Consider the following 21,933-nt stretch of genomic DNA (forward strand, 5'->3'; position numbering starts at 1 on the left):
GATTAATGATTGATTAATAGTATTCAGCAGGTTGTTTTCTAATGTATTAAAATTAAATATGATCGGGACACTTAATGATATTAGCGATTAGGTAATCCATTCAGCAAGCACTTTTACTTTTAATACTTAAGTATTTTTAAAAGCCAGTACTTTTTTACTTTTACTTAAGTACAAATGCTAATGTGGTAGTTTTACTTTTACTTGAGTACATTTGTGTCTGTGTATTTGTACTTTTACTTAAGTACATTTTTTGAGTACTTTCTCCACCACTGACACACACACACACACACACACAGTCTGTCAGTGAATTCGCAGGGGAAAAAAAGAAACAATGTCTTCATAATTGTTGTAATATTTGTTTTTCAAACATAGTTTGAAAGACATTTAAATTCTAAGAAACCCTCTCAAAAGTATGTCCAAAATCTGATGGAGGAGTATATTTTTTTTTTTAATGTTACCAACAATTGTGGAACATATCCCACTTACAAACCAGGCAGTAGACGGAGAGCTTGAAAGGAAAAAACAACTCAAAATATATCTTATTAGAACTTATTTATTTTGCTTTTTTTTATTATTATTTATTATTTTCTTATTTATTTTGCGTCCTATATCCAGTTATAACTGCATCGGTGTGCATTGTTTTGTAGTCTTTCGAGTCACCGTTGTAGATATAAAACTTGGCCACTAGGTGGCAGATGTTTGTATAGCCAACCGTTATTCCAGGGTTTGTTTACACTAATTACAATGGCGACCATCTCTGAGTTGAAGGATGGTAAGCGTTCTTCTTTTAGTCAACTTCCTTATTTATTTTAGGCCTAAAATTATTAATAAAACCTAGTTGTGTCGTGAAGGACGAGTCACGACACAATTAGCTTGTGTCGTGACAAGCTAATTGTCACGAATGATGTTGAATGAAGGAGGACTGGTTGGCCAGCATAACAAACTCAAAACTCCGTTTTACCTATCGATTCGTGGACATTTTAGCCAAGAGTTTACAGTTACTGAAAGGGCTTGATGAATGATAGTCTCTTCTGTATTGTATTTACATTTCAAGCATTAAAGCTCGAGTCTAAAAGCTCGAGGTATTGTTTACCTCGAGTTTCTGTTAGTTTACTGATGCTAGATAGCAACGAGCTAGTTAGCTAACTGTAATGACCTTTTGTTTCTGGGGGAAATTTAAGTATTTAAAACTAGAAGTAGACGTATTAAGCTCTTTTATGGGTTAAAAACTGCCTTATGATCATATTCCCATCTTTATAAGTAGTATTTAACAAGTCAGGAATTGAAAATCCGAACCTTCATTCAATAATATTTGAATGAATTTTGGCAAGTGCCGCACATCATTTTTCTTTTTCAGGGTTTCTAAGTACACTGCTCAAAAAAATAAAGGGAACACTTAAACAACACAATATAACTCCAAGTAAATCAAACTTCTGTGAAATCAAACTGTCCACTTAGGAAGCAACACTGATTGACAACGGGGACCCTCGTCGGGTCAATCAGTGTTGCTTCCTAAGTGGACAGTTTGATTTCACAGAAGTTTGATTTACTTGGAGTTATATTGTGTTTAAGTGTTCCCTTCATTTTTTTGAGCAGTATATTTTATAGGTCAGAGTATGCAAAGAAAACAAAATATTTGTGTTTTCAGATCTATTAGTGTCTGCAACGAGTTTCTTATCCGCTCTTCCGTCCATTCATTCCTGGAGGTTTGACTGGCTCTATGTTTAAAGCTGATGACTGTAGAAATATTTGCAGCACATTAGTAGTAAATATTTAAAAAATGGGTTGGAAAAACTGGAAATTTGAGGGTGAAAAAGTATGGAGTTTTGATATGTAAATATCAAAACACATTATTCCAAATAATGTGTTTGGAATAATGTGCTTCCAAACACATTATTTTGGCCCCTTTAACAAACTGTCTCATGTACTATAATACTTGAGAATTAAAACCTATAGAAAGTTATTTTACACCACAGCAATGCTATTTACAGTACAGTTGGTGGCTGATTTTTTTTTTTTCTTGCAGTAAAAAAATATATAAATCTGTGATTTTAAAGCAACTTTGGCATCCTGTCACCTTTTTCTACTTACATGCCAGTTTAATTTGCATTTGAATGGGAAGGGAATCGTAATTCATAATTCAGAGAGAGTCTGAACCTTTCAGCCATGAGGCAGAAACTGGAGTCCCGTGGCGTAATGGGCCAGCTGAAGGCTCGGATCCGAGCGGAGGTGTTCAGCGCCCTGGATGAACAGCGGGAAGCGCGGCCGTCGTTGTCCCACGAAAACCTGCTCATAAACGAGCTCATCCGGGAATATCTGGAGTTCAACAAGTACAGGCACACTGCGTCGGTGCTCACAGCAGGTGGGTAAGTTCATCAAACGTGGCTCTATCTAATGACAAGGATTTCAATACGAACCCAAGCTAACTGTGTCAAGATCAAGCACACATGTCGTCATAAACCCATCAGCATTTTTCACCTTAGAAAATGTGTACTTTCCTTTCAGATTTCACTTTCTGTTAGTTTAACTTGCTCTGATTTCACACCAGTGAGCTACTTCTCTCCAATGTTTGCTTTCACAGAGTCAGGACAACCTGAAACTCCCTTGGACAGACAGTTTTTGGCCGCTGAGCTGAGAGTCTCGGAGGACGCAAACTCCAAGTCTGTGTAAGGCCCGAGTCGGTATTTGAAAAATCTCAGCACAGTTTGCTGTGAACTTGGCACAAACACAATGTCATCCTCACAGTGTATAATCTGAAATAAAAAATACCAGAGGTTTACGAACTTTTTGCAGCATTTTAAAATAAGAAAATCTAACTGCGTTTATTTAACTCTCTGGCTTTGTTCAAAAATCACAATCCAGTCAGTCTGAGGATGAGCTTTTATCTTTTCTGCTGTAACCAAAAATAGTTTATTATCCGTTGAATACCTTAAATACCAGTTTGTACAATATACTTACTTGAAAATACTAGAGATAATGTTAGCAGTTTTTATATCTCAATGAACCTCGATCAATGTGATGACATGAAGTGAGTTAATTGCTGCAGTAAATAATATTTCATGCTTCAGATCAGGGTTTGGCTTTAAAGTTTGATGCCTTTTAAGGCATTTGCTCAACCAGTAAATCACTGACCCAGAACCGCATCTGTCAACCTTTTTTTTTTGTTATAGTTGAAATTATGAAGAAAGTAAAATATACATATATATATATATTTACATTTTTGCTGTTTTTATTATTCTTATTTTATAGACCTCTGCTGTATGGGCTGTTTTCTCACTTCCTGAACAGCAGCGATAACCGAGGGAAGGTTTTGCTGCGAGGTGCTGCTGTGAGCATCTCAGCTCCTGGACATGATTCGTGACGTTCAGCTCCTGACCAGCGATGCTCACGGACTTAGAAGTCGCTTTGGCTCTCGCAGGAGTTCTGCACCACCTACCTGAATACAACTTATTTTGTAATGTAGAAGACTTGCAGAATGAAAGGCCTAAAGGGGGGATGGAGGGGTAAATGGTATTTTATAAGTTGGCAAAGTGTGGGGGGATGGATTGAGGGTTTTTTTTTCTTGTCTTCTTTACAGGAGATGTAAACAATACATTTTGTACAAAAATTAAACTTTTTCATATTTTTTGTGTTTACAAATATATGTCCGTTTACTGTTTTAATAATACAGACTTCTTTATTTTAAGATACATTGAGCTTTATTCAGAAAAGGTGCTGTTTTAATTGTGTGCCACATGGTGGCGACATCACCACAGAAATGGTGAGGACTGCTGTTTGATCAGGAGAACCTGACCCATCCCAATGCTTGCATTTTAAAATCCTCCAATAACCCTGCCCTAAACAGGCAGGATGCTAACATGTATCAGCAGAGCTTGGTAGCAGGTGTAGTTTTTCAATTATTCAGAATGAGGTGTGCTGCATCAGGGACTTGTGTAAAAGCCTCGGGACACTAGCCAGAAATGGACACCACCACCTTAGATGGTGCATTTTTAAATTGTTTTTTGCAGCTAGTTGTCTGGTTTCTCCAAGATCCAGATTTTTTTATTTTTTTTTACCTACAGATGTTTTCATAGTTTACTTGTTTTTATAAACATTTAAGCCCTAAAGTTACATTAACAAACATTTTATTTGAAAGTCTTTATGGTAATACAAAACTCAAATGTAATTGGGAGTCAGAGTTTCGTCCATGTCAGAAATCGTTATTTATCATTGGTTTGGATTAACCTAGATCCTTAGCACCGGTGAATTCAGCCCAAATTACGTCCAGTTGCTAATTTGCCATAGTTTGAGGATGAAAGAAAACTAAACAGACCATGTTTAGAAAATAGTGTGTTCTACTGTTTTAATAAATTACCTGTAGAACATTTGAATTGATGTTGAACATGTATTTGTAAGTTTCCAACCTTATTAAATGTTACATAAGGAGGAAAGAAAGTGCCACATAAGCCCATAAAGCTGCATGTGGACCGTTGGAATCGATGTTCCTGTTTTCGCAGGTTGAATTTTCTTCTCTGCTTCGTGGAGCAGTTGTCTGCAAACAGGACGGCTTTCATAGTCGCATCGACTCCATTTCTCTTTTACATGCAGCAGAGGGAAAAATTCTGTTTCCTTCCAAGCTCAAATTAGAATGAAATTGCATTCCAAGAGGGTCAAACATATCTATAAACATATTATTGCGCCAATGGATGGCCATCTATGGCCATAAAGGCGAAGAAAATGAAACATTAGGACTGTGATCAAAATTTCGATATATAAAAAAAAAAACCTGTTGTATGTTTTGTCTTTTATTTTTTTTTAATTTTGACGCACCAACCTGATGAGAGGTTCACATTCTAAGCAGTTTACGTAGGTTTGGTGATGGACGGCTTGTCTGTGACCTCGCGTAATTTCAAAGTGCTCTTCAAAATAACCTTTTATTTTGAGTCGTTAAAAATACTCCTGATTTTGTTCCATTTGGATGCGTTCGCTTCGCTGGATCTGATTCTTGACTTTCCACTCACGTTATCTTCCTCCCTGCTTTTTTGGATTTGCCCCCAGCTTTTAATAATTAATTTGAGGAACTGGTCAGATGTTTTTTTTTTCTTTTTTTCTCTCACACAGCTGGACAAGGGAGGAAGGGAAAATGTTTGGACAAAGTAAAGTTCAGATCTTTGTTTTAGAACGCTCTGCTCTGAAACTTGCAGTTTAGTTTCATGATGTCTTGCATCTCTCTTTACTGAGAAAAGTATTTGTTACAGAACCAACCAAAGACTATGAGGGGCCTTGACCACAATTGGATTTGGGGCCCTAATTCCAGTTTGGATTTTTTTAATAGTAGCATTAAATCAGTTGTGTAGCCAAGGTTATTTCTGTGATTTATTCATTTAGTCTAGCAGTACAGCTTTTCATGTAGAGCAGAGAAAGAGGGCCCAGTTTCCACACATTTATTACGTAATTTGCATTTGCATTCATTTTGACTTCAACACACGGCAATAAACTTTAAGGATATAATCCAGAGGTGTTTTTTTTTTTTTTTTTCAGTAACAAATATGAAAAATGTAGGTGGATGTACAAAAAGGAACTCCTAATAAGTTTTCTGGTGCCTTTTTTGACATCACTGTGTGCATAGAGTGTTTTGGGAAAGTAGATTTTGTCTTGAATAATCAACTTTTTTCAACAAAATAGCATAGAAATATTTGTCATTACATGTTCAACAATAATTGAGGTGAGTTTCAATTATGTTATTGAGAAAGCTGCTAAGTAGTTTTAAATTCTGACTATTATTATGTAGTTGTTTCTTAGCTCATGCCTTACGTTGGCTCTAAATATCTTGAGACATTTCGATCCATCACACGAAATCAAATGAAGACAAATTGCTGTTACTTATCCACGCGGTTTCTCGAAGTGTATCAAACCCTTTGCTAATCTTTCCTTAATAGAAAAACACTAGCTATTCCTCCCTTGATTTATAATCGCCTCTTACCTTCACATATTAAGGAACGCTAAATCTACCTGTCACTGGCAGGGAAATTGTCAGAGCTATCCCTTTCAGAGGCATCTTTGTTTCAACAATGCTAATGCTTTTGGACCATATTTAGTCACCAGGGCTTGGGGTTGTTGCTCATATGAGACTTTGAAAGCAACACAGAAAGCTGCAGAGATTCCACTCTCCTTATATGGCACACATTGCAGCCTGGATGCTCCACGCTTCTGCCGCCTTACTTTCCCCCTTCTTCTCCTGCGTTTGTTTCATCTCTTCCACTTTTCTCAGCCAGCGTACCTCCTCCATGAACACCTCCCCATCTTTTTGATGCTGGTCTATCGTCAGGTTTCACACACACACACGCCACGGCGCAGCGTTTTTTTTGCATCTGGGACTAAACAGGCCACAGCCATCGGAAAACCGCTTGATTTATTGGAACAAACAGAACGGTGTCCTTATATAGGAAGTTCCATTGGGGAGAAACTGGAAAAGGACGGATGCAGCAAGGAGGGGGGATTTGTTTTCCATACTGTAATGTGGAGAGTGTAAAAATGGAAAACTCACAAAGAAAACGTACATTAATTGGTTTAGCTGTGAGTCGTGTGCTGGGGGGATACACTTCAGAGACGTTACAGAGAAGGGGAATCCTGCGCTGGTTTTCCTTATCAGGACAGGGAACACATTTCATGATCCATACACTGGAGCCCACAGGCGTCCGTTGTTCTGTCTTCACTAGATAATTTACGTTAGTTTTTAACCAACATCAAATGTGTTCAGGTACAGTTCTCAGTTTCTCAAAATAGAACTATGATGGTGAGGTCTATCAAAACCCTCCTTTCCAGGGAATTAAATGTAACTATGTGTTTTACTCATCATGTTTTATACTTCTGGTAACAAGACTCTCCAAGCCTTTACTTTGTTTTCTGAACTGTTCATAGCCTCACTGGCTAAATAATGCACTGCTTTGTCATGTTTTATTATTTAGAATAAATATATGACATCTCTTAAATGAAAATGTGAATTATTGCAATAACCCATAAGTGGAAATCTTGGCTTTTTTATAATAATTTTAAAGTGTGATTTTTATTTTTTTTAATGAACCAAACTGTAACAAAATCCTGACCAACTCACTATTTCTTTAATGAAGTTTTTGCTTTTTATCTTTTACCTTGTTACTATTGTTTGCATTCCTCTTCATCATTTAGAGATCAGTTAAAAGTTAAAGTTAAAATGTTAACTCCAGCTTATTTACTTCACTATCTTAAGCATTAAAATGAAGAACTCTAAACCTTTTTTTTAATCACTTTTGTCATATTACATCAAAAACGTCACAACTGCTTGTCTTCCAAGATATGCCAATATTTAATAACATGTTTGGTAGTGTAAGGCTGCAGAGTTACTTTACACTTCAGAGCTTTTTTTCCCCTACCAACTTCAGATGGTCCAAGCCGGTACGTAAGAAAATTACGGTTAAGGAGAAGGAGAATGACCAAAACGGTGGACAGCGGTACCAGAGAGACGGGCAGGTTTGGACAACCAAAATCTCTGCAAGATCAACACAGCAAGCAGATGAAGGAGCTAAAGGTGAAGATAAAGCAGCAGAACAGAACAGATAGAATGATGGGAACCTGGAAAAGAAAAACTAAAATCCTTGAACCACAGATATGGTGATAATGATTAAATGAGTTGGTAAATGTGTAGCGGTTAAATAAAGACCTGTTGTGTAAGGAGAATCTGAAAACTAAAACATTCAATCATGGCAGAGAAAAGAACGAAAGCAGTCCATCTCTCTTTCGTTAGGTATTTTGAGGAATACAGAAAATGATCTACATGTTTTTACTTAGTCATCAAAAACAAAATGGAAAGAAATTTGACAAACTAATTAGTTATAAGTACATTTTTTGCTACTTTCACTGAGTATAGTTAGAAAGGATCAGCCAGGTGTTGTTTTTGAAAAGCATTTGATAATCATCAGTGTAATCCTCTCAGTGAAAGAAGATGATGACACTATTTTTTCATTTTGCTGGTCTGGAACAAATAGTTGTGTGTTCACACAACGGCGAGGCGGAAAGACCCCAGTGCTGGTTTCAGAGAAGCGATTGTTGCTGTCCTTCAGTCTGGGGAGAGCTGTAAGGCCATTCCCAACAATGTGAAGTCTGTCATTTTTTTTTTTAAGTGAGAGAGAATAATTCTCAAGAGCAAACACTTGAAACAACTGACAAGTTTTCCATGACTGAGCCTCCCGACCAGTACACCCCAAGGTCAGAGCATGTAACACTCTGCAGACATAAGTCTGCATGTTAAATGCATTACAGCGCAAACACAAACGATTGAATAAAGCTTGTTTTTTTTGTTTTGTGGTTGTTTTTTTGCCAGGGGAAACCATCTTTTTTTTTCTTAAAGGCTTTAATAGCATTACTTAAGTTTTCAAACTTGCACTTGATTTCATAAATCTTCCTTTCAGCTTGAAGTGGATATGATTGGTCTGATCACAAACATCTCCTTCCAGTTGTCAAGCATGGTGATGGAGGGGTGATCATTTGGGCTTGTTTTGTTGCCATATATCCCAGACATCTTGCTGTCATTGATCGGACCATATGACCAAATAAAATATGAGGACATCTGATTGATTTATCTTTCTTAAACAAATCACTTAAATACGTTTTCCTTCCTAATGTGTCCACTTAAAAGGAGATAAACATGCTTTTGAAAAGTAGACAATATTTGCTAATTACCAGCCAGGTGTTGCTTGAGGTTAGAGCTAAATTATTTTAGTGTCTGGCATAAAGACCAGATCATGTTAATTGTGATATACAAAACCCTAGTTGTGCTTTCTCTTTCTCATTATTGCGTCTAAGCACAGATACTGACCTAAATTAAACCGTGTAGCACAAGTAAATCCACTGTCAGGGTAATCTTCAGAAGTATTTTTAGTCTGTAATAATACAAGGTTGCATGCGGTGTAAATTTGACGTTTTATCCTCTGTAACTTCATCAACACTAGTTTTCTTCTGTTCAACCCACTGGTGGACCTTACTGCGCATGTCCGCAGCCTCTGTCCTCTGCGCTGATAGAGGAGGTGGAGGAGGCGAGAGGGAGGAACAGTTTAAATGGTAAGGCTTTTAAATTGACGGGGGTCATTTGGACTGCTTGCTTGGGGAGTACCTCGTCGACGCCCACCTTCTCCAAACTCCAGCTTTCCAAATCCGAACTTTCTTCACGTTATGTGAGTATTTTACAGCGGAGGGATATCTTCAAATTGATCGAAGTGCACCTGTCAGACTTCAGCAATCCGCTACAGCACTTTTTTTTCTTTCTTTTACTTAACCGCATTGGTGCTTTTTTGCCTACTTTTCCTGAAATTGGATATAATTGGCTAATTAGCCCATTGAATTGTGTGAGCGTAAGTTATTAGTCAACTCATGTTCTTGTTATGAGTAACCAATTAACGCGTTCGGATTGGCTAATTAAATATTTCGTCTGTTTCGTGTTCAGCTGATCTTGTTTGTTTTGTTATTTGACAGGCCAGCTAATATGTGTAAGACATGTTGCTATCTCTTGAGCGATAATTATACTAAGCTGCTTTGTGAATACAACAAATACGGTTGACCAAGGAGTAGTTTTATTGCTAATTCAACAGACCAAATTGTTGCATAGAGAGACGCAGGATTGAGAATAAAAAGGAAGTTCCAACTTTTATCTCAGGAAAAGCATGACTCTGGCCATTAATGGCGTTTCCTGCTTTCCAAATATAGTCCTATGAAGTTGATGCTTGTATGACAAACATGTTTAATTTATTTGGCGTTCGGAGATGCAGAATGTCAAGGCGAACTAGACATGCTCTCCTGTTCTCTTGAGCATAGACGTGAAATTATTACTGGGTTCTGGGCCAAATCTTTTTGAACTACAATTAGACCCTAAAGGGTGTTTTGAAGGACGAGTGGGACATCAAGGTTTTATTTTATGACAGTGACATTATATTTATATGCTGTCACGAAGGAATTTGCGCTCACTGAAGGAGCAGGGAGTTTTGATTTCACTACATTTGTATTCTGTGTTCAACCTGATAGCTCTGCATTCTTATAGTTTATGATAAGAAATCTTTCTTTGCACAAATTAAGTGCTAAATTCAGAAAACATGATTCTGTTGTGTGTGTTTTTAATGCTGTAGTCCTAAATGCATTAAGCATCTGGGTTTCTTAGTTTGATGATAGAAATGTTTGTGGAGCATTTCAGATAGGAAATTAGAAACATGATTTACTGACCTTTAAGGTCAACGTCCCCCAACCCCAAATAGAAAGGTTATAGAGTCTCCAGGGCAGCCTCTTCACTGGTTTATTATTTTTAACAGAGACATTATTAATGCTTCAAAATGACTTTGCACACATTTTTTTAAGTTGGGGAATTGTATTGCAAAACAAATTATACAGACATATTCTAAAATATATGGTGTTTACACTGAATTATGATATTTAACCTAATTCAATTTGCTTAATTATAGTTTGACTATAGACATTGTAACTGAGTGTTTTTATCTCAGGTTTTTAGTTTGTTTATGTCAAACTCTGACAACCACTTGAGTCAGTCAGTCTTTAAGATGCAAAAACTTTGATGCAACATTTTTAAATGATCAAAGGCTTGATGTGGGTATTAAATGAAATTGCGTAAAAGGAAAGCTCGAGTCGCATGAGGAGGAGCAGTGTCTCCTTTAAACATGGGGTGTGCCAGGAAATGTCTGTTTACTTTTATCTGCCGACCATCAGACCATCAGCTGATTCCCCCGTCTCTCACAATCCCTTACAAAGACTTTCATCTCTGGTCTTTGGCCACTTTTGACAGGTTGATGGGAGGTTTTTAGGCGGTCATATTCTTTTTAAATAGTCTTTTTAGGTGGATAGCTTTTCTTTTTTCTTTTTTCTTTTTTAGTCCCAGTGGAGGGTTTATAAGTGTTCTCAGGAAGGTTGGGTCTGTTTTATTACTTAGTTCCCACTCAGTTTGTAGCAGTCTCCTCAAATAAAAAGATAAAAGCAAAGGTCTGCAGAGAGATTCGTGATTTATGATCCATCCAGAAAGCTTCACAGACTTTGTCATGAATACAGAAGTATGTTTTTTGGAGGTTTTTTTGTTTTGTTTGCTTTTGTTTTAGACTTATTTAACCAAACTAGCTGTATTTGTTGACTTACCCAGTAATTAAGGGGCAAAAAATATCACTGATAATTGTTTAATAAATTCGATGCTTCTGTGATGGAGAAGTGGGCGCTGTCTTAAACAAGCAGTTTGCTAAATCAGTGGTTTCATTCCTGTTGTGTTCAGTTAGACGATCCTCTGATGAGAATGCTATAAAACAGGATCCATATCACTTTTATACCCAAACAATGTTGGTTCATACAGTCTTAGGAATGGAAACCTCATGGAGGAAACAATTTCCTCCAGGTTTAATTGAGCTCCGTCTATCTCCCTATCGGCTTTCTTTTTGCTGTTAAAGAGAAACCTCCTCACAGCATGATGCTACCACTACCATGTTTCACAGTGACGATGGTCGAGTTGGTTTTATGCCACACATTTTGTCCGAAGGGTAAAAAGCAGGGATCGTCTTCTTCAGTCAGAAAAGCTGTAAAGCACCTTGCACGGGAGTTATGGGAGACGCCCGTCTTCCTTACTCTCTTACTTTCTCTGCAAAGCACTCTAGTTTGTTATACGTTGCCTTAACCTGCAGGTCTCTCTAAAAGCCAGACACTTGTTCGTAGTGCAGCCACTGACTGTAACATTTAAAAATGAATTCCAACAAGGGCCCATGTGAAGCATGGCTGTTAAAATCCCGAGCCCCCCTCAGCCTCTCTGCCTCGCTGTTATCATTTTGCAGTAAACGACAAAGCCGACCAGAGACATACTATTCCCTATATGGGCTTTGTTTGGGAATTCACTTGCCTTGCTGTTTAGGTCCACAGAAAGGAGCCCTGCTCCAGAGAAGGAGCCCTTATATGGTCATCGCAGCACGAGACTGAAGCTTCCCTAAGCAGGAGACTGAGAGAGAGATATGGGGGGACAGAGGGAAAAAAAAAGTTGGTTATTAAATTTAAGAGGAGCTCGATGGTTCAGTAGCAGAACAAGTCGCTCGGTTTGAGTTGTCTCTCAGATAAATCTGTTGACACAATGTTGTGAGGTTAATTAAAACCAATTTCCCAACCTCGGTCGTTATGTCTGCAGTTGAGAGGGGAATTGTTTGTTCGTTTCCCGTGTGACGTGTGGGGTCGAGAGGGAGGTGGACGTCCGTGAGAATGGCTGTCTTCTGAAACTCCCTAATGGGGGGGGGAAACAAAAAAAAGAAGCATTTTATGTCTTTTAGCTCCAAGAAAGACATAATTTTACTGGATTACATATCTTTGGAAAAGTATTCATGCTTATTATGTTACATGCATTTTGTCATGTTACAAAGCTTGAATGTATTTTGTAATATATATGAATAGAAAGGAAAGTAAGTTTTTTTAGTTTACAAATTAAACTCTGAACAATGTGGAGAGCATTTGTGTTTAGGCCTCCTCAGTCAAAGCTTTGTAGAACCTCCTTTTGTTGCAATTACAACTGCCTCTCATTTCTTCTCTGCAGAACAGCTCAAAGACAGTCAGACTGGACAGGGAGCACTCATTCCCAATTGCATTTAAATCTGGACTTTGACTAAGAGATGAAAATAGTTTCATTTAAACCTCAGCAGTGTAACTATGGCTGTGAGGCTCAGGGCCATTGACCTGCTGGAAGGTGAACCTCTATCTCAGTCTCAGGTTGTTTGATACAAGTTTATTTTTCAGTAATGAGTCATCAGTGCTCACCAGCATCCCCACAGCCTAATGATGCCACCACCATGTTTTAATGGGGAGAATGCGAGTTCCATCTGACCAGAGCACCTTACTCTACATGTTTGCTGTGTTCTCTACCTGGATTATGGCAAACTAGATATGTTGCTCATGGTTTTCCTTGAAGGCCAGATTTGTGGAGTACACAGCTAAAATTTCTGCTGTCAACAGATTCTCCCACCTGAGCTGTGGATCTCTGCAGCTCCCCCAGAGTCACCATTGGCCCCTTGGCTACTTTTCTGAAAAATGCTTACTCGGTTTAAATGGGTTGCTTTGTTTTGTACAGCAGTTTTCCTCCAGAGGTTTTATAGAGCGCTGTCAGGGTCATTCTGCTTATGAATATAAATGCAGATCACGCTGAAATTATTTGTTTGTAAGAACATTTATTTAGCACACAGTTGCAGGGTGGAAAATATGAAGAAGTTGAACGGACTCTTTCCAATGTCCATTCTATTCTTTCTCTCTACCCTCAAATGAGAACATTTACACCTCGATTGTGATCTCGTAAATATGGTGTCGTTCGACCATAACATGGCTCCTCCACACGCCATCCATCTTTAACATTTTAATGCACTGATTCTGTTTTAGCATCTGGCCCTCCACCACTAGCCAAGATGTCCAACAAGGCCCCGACAGAGGACGAGAAGTTCCTCTTCGTCGATAAGGACTTCCTGAACAGCCCCATGGCTCAGGCCGACTGGGCGGCCAAGAAGCTGGTGTGGATCCCCTCGGAGAGGCAGGGCTTTGAGGCGGCCAGCATCAAGGAGGAGCACGGCGACGAGGTGCTGGTGGAGCTGGCTGATAACGCCAAGAAGGTCACCGTCAACAAGGACGACATCCAGAAGATGAACCCGCCCAAGTTCAGCAAGGTGGAGGACATGGCCGAGCTCACCTGCCTTAACGAAGCCTCCGTGTTGCACAATCTACGTGAGAGGTACTTCTCCGGGCTCATTTATGTAAGTACGCCACAGAAAACATGCAAATTGAGTGTTATTGATTGTGCATATTGGTTTGACCTTTATCTGAAGGTTACACTTGTTTTTTTTTTTTGGCTGAAATATCCTTACATAAACACATTTTCTTACAAAAACATAATTTCCTTACTGTCTTCTAACAGCCATGAAAGCAAAAACATCTTCCAAGTTTTGAATGTGGCATTTCTGTGTTTTCAGACGTACTCTGGCCTGTTCTGTGTGGTGGTGAACCCGTACAAAATGCTGCCCATCTACTCTGAGAAGATCATCGACATGTACAAAGGGAAGAAACGGCATGAAGTCCCCCCTCATATCTACGCTATAGCGGATAATGCCTACAGAAACATGATGCAAGGTAAGATTTCTCCTGCAGTTGGTTCTGTCACTCCGTTAAATCCCTGCAGTGAGGTTAAAATCGATTTTAAATATCCATTTCGGCTCTTGACTGGAAGATTATTTTTAATGTACTCAGTTTCTGAATCATAATTAAATAAGTCGATATTAAATTTATGTTCTTTTAAATGTATTAAATGTTGTTTTACAAGTTGATTTCTAAAACATTTGTTCAGTTTGTGAAACTGAATATTTTTATTCATTTCTAACAGTTTATTTAAAAACCGTCATACTGACTGAGTTATGCTTTGAATAGTGATACCGTTTTATAATTTGTGTAACAAAGTTTGTTTTTTAATATAAAGGCTGTTTTTGATTAAAGGCAAATTAAGTTTAGGGTCAGTTTTTTTTTATATTACATTATATATGTCACAACTTATACATAGTTTATTACTGATTGATATGTTTATTTTTACCTCCTTAGATTGGGTAGCTTTTAAGATGAACCCATTCTAAATTAGTCTTAATTACAACAAATAAAAATATTTTTTTTTTTTTTATTTATTAAACCTGTCATTAGTTTCATATTTTGTCCAGTTTTTGTTGATCTGTGTAGAGTGGTAAAGTATTTAAACTGGACCCCAAAAGTTTTCAAATTAAATAAAAACTTTGCAAATGAGCTTTTGTAAAACTTTGAACATAAAACAATGCAGATTATTGCAAGTATTTTATACTAGTGGATCAACTGTAATCCATAGTTTGTAAATGTGGTTACATTTCTCTTTAATCAAGAGCTAAATTGAAAGATGCTAACTTCACGTAGGATGTGGAGGAGACATTTAAATGACAGACGGGTGTTAAAAATATAAATGGTTTCAAATATATTACCAATTGTGAGAAATCACAGGAAAGCTACAGCTTTGATTGATAAAAGGGATATATCATATGTGCAAACTAAGAGTGTGTGAAATCATAATGGCTCAGCCCCTCAGATGAAGTAGACGTCAAGTAGCAGTTTTTTGCCCTTGCAGCCTGAGCTGAAAGTGTTTCCTGGTCAGTGGATGGTAATGGAGGTTAGAACAATTACTGAGAGTAAAACAGTGAATTTAACTAGTGAATTTAACTAACGTAAAGAATTTCCTGATCATCTTATGTTCAGTATGATTTTTTTTCTTTCCCCATTTGAATTAAACTTCAGTTTCACTTGCAGACCTGTGATAACCATCTAGTCAAAAACCTCCTCTAAGCTTACTTTCTGCTAGCTGCTGTGCGACGACAATGAGGAAACTGGCAGGTTCCTGAACAGTATTTTCAGGCCCGTTCCGGAGTCAGTGTATCAGAGAGGTGACGACTGTGGCCTCGGCAGCATCGTGCTTACAGTAAATTGCCCTTGGCTCAAACTGCAGTGATGCGATTTCATAACGGCTCATTTCCCACAGAATCCGTTTCCAGGGGGCTTTTGCACCACTTGATTTCATGTTGACATGAGGACATTTTCTCAAAGGAGTTGACATCTGGATTGAGAGATGGGCGGAGGGCAGTAAAGCATTTCCTTCTTCCAAAATCTCCCCTTCAGTTTGCTGCTGCTGCTGCTTCTTCTTCATGACACAGAATATTTGAAAGAGACTATTGAAGGATGATTTGCAGTTTCAACAGTGTCCAAAGTTGAATCATTCTGTGTAATATTAGAGCTTTCCCATTCAGAATGACTGTATATGTGGCAGAAAATTATTACCCAACATGATATGTTAATGTTGTTTTTAATTTTGTTTTTAGTGAGTTATACAGGTATTTTAAAAAAATCTAATGTCTTCTCTCAAAATAAATTGCAAAGATATTCAACTTTCTTTAAATGTTGTCACATTTTAACCACAAACAGCAGCATTGGGATGTAGTGTGACAAACCAACACATAGTAGTGCCTGATTGGGAAGTGTAAGGGAACTGGAATGTAACCTTTCAGAAATAAAAATCTGGAAAATCCCATATGAGGGAGAACTTTTGGATAATCAACTTTACAGCAGCAGATGTTGCTGCTGTGACTTTTGCACATGTAATGACTATTGTTCTTATTGATTCTTCTGCTTAAAATGCCCTTTTTTACTTTTCCCAATTCTTGTTGCAGATTCTCAATTTTATTCGGATCTGAGCTTTGACTGGGCCATTCAAACACATGAACATGTTATCTAAGGGATTTATTTGACGTTCTGGTTGTAGGATTACCGTCTTAGTGGGAAGTGAACCACCATGGATTGTATTTAGAGCTATGTGCAGCCTTGGTTTGCCCAAAAAGCAACTTGTTTCATCTGCGCAGAAAACTTTCTTCAACATGTTCGCTGTGTTTCCCTCATCAATTGTGGTAAACTGGGGACGCCTCTGTTTGACTGTGTTTCAGAAGTGGCTTTCCATCTTTCTGCTCTTGCATAAAAGCCGTGCACCTCTCCAACACCTCCAGAGCAGCAACAAACTTCTTAGATGCTTCTCCGATTGGTGCTCTTAAGTGCTTTGCACAACGGCACATCATTTTGTGGCACGGGGCTGGAAATGAACTTTCTAAGTGCAGAACAAATACTTTACACACGACAGTTCTCTAATAAACCGCTGAGACCTTAACAGATCATCAGACCATCACCCTGGTGAGTGGGTGACTCCTGACTGAAGGAACTGTTTTATTTAGAGCAGTCAAAATAAAGGGGGCAGAATTCATTTGTACCCTGAATTTTTCAGAATTTTATTTGTAAGAAATGTAAAGAAACCATTTATGGTTTTATGTTAATATCAAATTTGATCAACCATAATCCAAGACTTCCTGGGAAAAACCAGCACACAGGAAGTTTATGTTTACGTGAGAGCTCATATTTACACACTGTAGCTGTGGAGGTAAACAAGAAAACGGGTGGATTGACTGGTATTTTTGCTGGTGTTTGGATTATATGTCTTCAATTTATCCTTTGCAGAAGAAGCACCATTACAGCTCAGGACTGAACGGTGTACCTTACAGGAATGTACATGCTCAAACCAGGAAAAAAACAAAACTTTTTAACTTTATGCTTATACTTCAGAATAAACATTTGTTTAGGACGGATGACGCATGACAGATCTGCATAATTTAGCTTATGGACCACCCCTTTGAATTTGTAAATAGCCTTTTCAATAATGTTTTCATTGTGACCTCTGGTAAAGATGTATAGAAGAAAAAAAAACCGTGACTTGGGAAACTGCATTTTTTAATGCATTTATTTTTTTTTAATTACCTTCTACCTTCCTGTTAATGTCACCTTTTCACCTGACCTGTTGCCAATAGAACATGTTCTCCAGTAACATTTCACAAGATTCATACCTCCTAGTGCGCTTTATGACCGTGTGAATAAAATTTGTCATCTGTACCCCCCCCCCCCCATCCCCGGAGTCCATGAGAGGTCTCTGCGGATGTCCGCACAAAGCCCAGATTTATATGGAGGGGAAATAATATTTGCAGTCACAGGGGTGCCACAAGCAGAAATCTGCTTTCTTAGTGTGGATAAATTATCACAGGGAAAACTGGGATCAAAAACATGCAGTGATATTGTGGTGTAAAATCCCCTTATTCTTTTTGTTTTTTGTTCCCTCTTCCGAGAGGGTGTATAAACCTGCACAATATCGCCCCCTATGTGGCTTTAGTGGAAGCTGTGCATTTCAGAGTGGACCTCTGGCTTTGCTGAGCTAAAAATGGTATGTACTTGGCCACAAGGTTAAACTGGCTCGCTCCCATTGACGCCGGGAGTCATGTTAAGCCTTTTATGCCCTCAGGTCTTCTGTTGGATTTAGACATGGAGACGAAGAGGTCTTTATAAAAAGGTTGAACTTTGTGGTTGGGAGATCATTTCTGCATTGTTTTGGATTATTATCCTGTTGAAAGATGCAGTGACTGCCTGTTCATGTTCTGGCAGAGTTCACTGGATTTTTATTTAAAATCTTCTGGTATGTGTAAAAGTTTCGGTTCATTGATGTGGGGCAAAGCTCTCGAAGAAGGTTCCCATGGCTTTTAGGAGAGAAACTGCCTCATTTTGTCACAGGTCCTCCACCATACCTTTTCTCCACCAGCTTCCATTTGTGATGGTAGAACAGAAATTACTTTTTTTTTTCTCCATGTTAACTTCTAGATATTGTTTTACTTGAGGAAATCAACAAGTATCTGCCTGTCTATTTTGAAAAGTCCTTAAAAGTTCCTCCAAGATGACCAGCAATGCTTAATGTGTGCTTCAGCTTAGTTATTTTTAACGCCACATAGTTAGTTTATGTTGGCATTAATGCTGGCTGTATTTCCCATGAAGTTAAAACCAGTGAAGTGGGATGTTTCACACCGACTAGTCCAGCAGGAACAATTCTCATGTTGGAGTCATAACTACCACAAATTCAGATAACTCTAAGCTTTGAAACATTCAGCCTCCAGCTTGGCTGAGATCCCAGGCCTCCAAAATTACCCTTCAGTCTTTGATGTGCAGCAGATAAAAAAAATTGAAATTCCCAGAAGGGAGTTGGTGTCTCATTGCAGCAGAAAACCGTTTTATTCCTCTGCACTCCCCACTACATTTACAGGTGTAGAAATCTCTGGCCTTTTTTGACAATCGTATTGACTCCATATGTCTGACTCGGTTTCGTAGACGTGTTTAAGCATTTCTGTTCCCTTTTAGGTTTTGTTGAGTGAGCGGTGTTTTTGGATAGTGCTCAAAAACGCACATATCTGACTGTCGCACGTTCCCTCTCCCTCTGCCTTAATTAGGAAGTGCAGAGTAGGAACCGGCTGCATGTTTTGTGACTGCCTACGAGGAATGGAGGGAAGTGGCCAAAGTCAAGTTGGCACTAACGAACCACTTCTGCACTGGCTTGTGTTATATGTGGGGTAGATCTGTGAAGAAACTTATGGTTTGACCAGACATTTAAATATTAAATGAAGTGATGCTCCTGCTGCAGCAGTTGCTCTCGACTATTCAGCATCGAGCTTGGAGGTGTTTTGTATACATGGACTGAATCGCATGAATAATCACTCAGGTTAGTTAGTTGGATAAAAGCTGTTGTGGTGTGACATTAGTTTCACATTGCTTGAACCTCAGGTTTTCACACAGGAGTATTTTTAGAGTGCTGTAAAGCTAATCAAACTGCATTTGGATCATAAACAGAGCTGAACTGAATGTATCAGAGTTGGAAGCCATTTATTTTGAGTGACTTATGTATAGTGCTGTGCAAGAACAGTTGCCCTCTTACAGACTCCTTCTACTTCCAAATTTCTCATGGCACAAAGTTTAACATCCAACAAAACAATACTTGAGCTTTGTTTTTGTAATTTTAGTTGCATTTTAAAGTAAAGTAAGTTGAAATAAATGTTACCTAAAATAGACAATGCTGAGTATGCATGACCAAATATCCTCAGGGTACAAAATTCAGATATTTATATAAAAAAAATGTTTTGCTTTTGTTTAGTTAGGTCTGCTTCTTGGTGCAGTATTTTGCTTTGCTGTTTGTGATTGGTTATTTATGCAAGCCAGTGCAGTGCAAGGAAACTCTGGATGAAGAAAGACCAGTCTGTGGTCGGTAGATGTTGTGGTTTGTTTACATTTACGTTATCGAGTTGCCAGTCAAGCGCAGACCAGAACACATTTTGATCAAGAGTGTACGAGATGTAAATGCACACTTGGCATTTTTCTTTGTGAGTGGAACGTTCTCCGTTGCCAACGAATTTAACTATCATTGAACTGGAACACATGGATGTCACTTTGAATCTGCATGATTGAGCTGAATTCACTGTATCTCTATATAAAGAGATTTTTTTTCTTTTGCAATGTGGCCTTTATATTAGATGTTGTATTTTTTATGAATTTGGGCTCTGTAAATAAACTGAGCTGCATTGAAACTATCAAGTGTGACCAAAAATAACAAATCTGTCCGAGGGGAAATGTTTCGTCTCACCACTGCAAGTTCAGACCCTTTACCACATCAATGAACCGAAACGAGAACCTCCGTTACCATCATCTAAACAGCATTTAGTTTTAGTTCTTTTGCACTTGAACTGAATTCATCCCATTGTTCACATGCTGCTGAATCGCTTGCCATAAATATCTAATGCCGCCACTCTCTTTGATTTTGCAGATCGTGAGGACCAGTCCATTCTCTGCACGTAAGTGAAACAAACTCCAAATGTCTCTCGCATTTGTGTTGCGCTATGTGACCTGATGTTGCAGAACAGTCGCATATCGCTGATGCAAGCAGAGATCTAAACCAGATGCCAAAAATAAATGAAACGGCAAAAAAGTTTAAATGAAAACTCCTTTTTTGTCTCTTCATGCTAAAGTTTTTGCAGTTCTCTGGGAGAGCCGTGTCCTTGCTTGTCACCCAGGGATTTGGTCAGGAAGTGTGTCCTGAACTCTGATAGGGGAACCAGATTAGCTCTCAAAATGTTTGGGCTCAGTTCTGTTTATTTGAACTAAACAAATTACCGAGAATTTTTGAACAGTTGCAGAGACATCCAGAGACAATTGGTGCATTATCTTGAATTAAATTTTGGCTTGTTTATTTACTAAAAAAATTTATTTAAATATAATAATAGAGGTTTATCATTCAAGCTGAATGTCATATCCCAGCTTCATCCAGTGGCAGTACAGGTGTGTTGCATGCAACCACTTAAAGTAAAGACAAGGGGGGGAAATTAGCTGTACAAATGAAATGCACACATCAACAGATTACATAAAATGCATAATTAATGTTTCCATTTTCAAAGTGAGCTCAGACAGATCTGATTGCATAACTTCATTCAATATTTGGACAGAAACGTCTGGGTGTCCTGAGTTCAACTGAACCAGCTGAGAGAAAAAGGCTTTCCCCATCTTTGCTCTTAATTTATTGCAACCAGGATGCAGTGCATTCTTTCCTATCAAGCAATTTCCTCAGCGATTATGCTTCCTTATCAGAGGGAAACTGGAAAAGTTTAGATAACTCTATACCACCAGGCAAATATCAGATGTTTAACGCTGAGGGAAAATTTGTGTGGAGCATGAATGAAAAGGGTTTAGAGGGAGAAGCTGTCAGGATGTTGAACTGTACCTCGTCTTAAACATTGTTTTTATACAACCATTGTGGTTTCTAAACCTCAACAGGCCTCTGCTTTAAAACCGCTGAACCTGTGTGAATTTTCACTGGTTACTTTGTATCTTATGTGATATTTTACGACAAGTTAATGTTGCAGTTCTGGAGTAATGAGTGGAAATATTTGGCAATAGATTTTTTTAAATTTTTATTAAATAATATCCCTCAACTCAGTTTAGTGTGGAAAATGGTTAGAAATGTAGTAAAAGCATTTTGTAGATGTTGACATATATCAGCAATGTCATGGTTTCTTTTTCTCTAGATAATAATGTTAATAATGCAGAATGGAAAGATCAGCTTAGGTGGAAAGTATAAAAAGTTTGCTTGCAAAATATCCTTAGTTGCCTCCTCTTTTGTCACTCTTGAGGCCTGAAGGAGATTAAATAATGATGGCTGCTGGACAGAAGTTGAGGCAGAAGTTGGCAGATGGAAACCCAGTGTAATGGACAGCTGGAAGAGGCGGGGGCAGGACATACGAGTGAAATCTATGAGGAGTATAAAGTACAAGGAGCTTCCCACACACATTCACCCCAATAATAGTTTACTTTTTTTTTTTTAATCTGAAAACGCAAAAACAAAACCACATTGCCATATTTGTGCTCTGACACTCAACAGTCTGTCTGCATATTGTTTAAAGTCTAAAAAAGTTTTTTTTTAATTTTTTTTATGTGGGTATTTTTCCTCTTTAAAAAGAA

At 38.2% G+C, this 21,933-nt stretch overlaps 2 protein-coding genes across 5 annotated transcripts in view; both read left to right on the plus strand.

Annotated features, from left to right (window-relative positions):
* Positions 1 to 696: 696 nt before the first annotated feature.
* cep20 (centrosomal protein 20) lies at positions 697 to 3,612 on the plus strand. Its single transcript, XM_008409144.2, has 4 exons — positions 697 to 772; positions 2,165 to 2,362; positions 2,582 to 2,666; positions 3,250 to 3,612. The coding sequence occupies exons 1-4, from the start codon at positions 745 to 747 to the stop codon at positions 3,359 to 3,361; spliced, it is 423 nt and encodes a 140-aa protein (XP_008407366.1). The 5' UTR covers positions 697 to 744; the 3' UTR covers positions 3,362 to 3,612.
* Positions 730 to 21,933, plus strand: part of myh11a (myosin, heavy chain 11a, smooth muscle) — a 39,555-nt gene continuing 18,351 nt past the window's right edge. For 3 of the 4 annotated variants that reach the window (XM_017304616.1, XM_017304620.1, XM_017304622.1), the window contains exons 1-4: positions 730 to 772; positions 13,402 to 13,769; positions 13,986 to 14,142; positions 20,246 to 20,273. In XM_017304616.1, coding sequence (XP_017160105.1) covers positions 745 to 772; positions 13,402 to 13,769; positions 13,986 to 14,142; positions 20,246 to 20,273 — 581 coding nt within the window. In that variant the 5' untranslated portion in view covers positions 730 to 744. Of the gene's footprint in view, positions 773 to 9,081; positions 9,189 to 13,401; positions 13,770 to 13,985; positions 14,143 to 20,245; positions 20,274 to 21,933 lie in introns of those variants that run through there. The other variant, XM_008409120.1, reaches the window with a different exon arrangement.

The sequence above is a fragment of the Poecilia reticulata genome, linkage group LG1, assembly GCF_000633615.1.
Source record: "Poecilia reticulata strain Guanapo linkage group LG1, Guppy_female_1.0+MT, whole genome shotgun sequence".
NCBI lineage: Eukaryota > Metazoa > Chordata > Actinopteri > Cyprinodontiformes > Poeciliidae > Poecilia > Poecilia reticulata.

Excerpts from the sequence above, each read along its gene's own strand:
- cep20 (XM_008409144.2), top strand. The coding sequence starts at position 745 with ATGGCGACCATCTCTGAGTTGAAGGATG. Across the intron at positions 2,363-2,581 it reads TGCGTCGGTGCTCACAGCAG|AGTCAGGACAACCTGAAACT; the intron begins GTGGGTAAGTTC and ends TTGCTTTCACAG. Across the intron at positions 2,667-3,249 it reads GACGCAAACTCCAAGTCTGT|ACCTCTGCTGTATGGGCTGT; the intron begins GTAAGGCCCGAG and ends CTTATTTTATAG.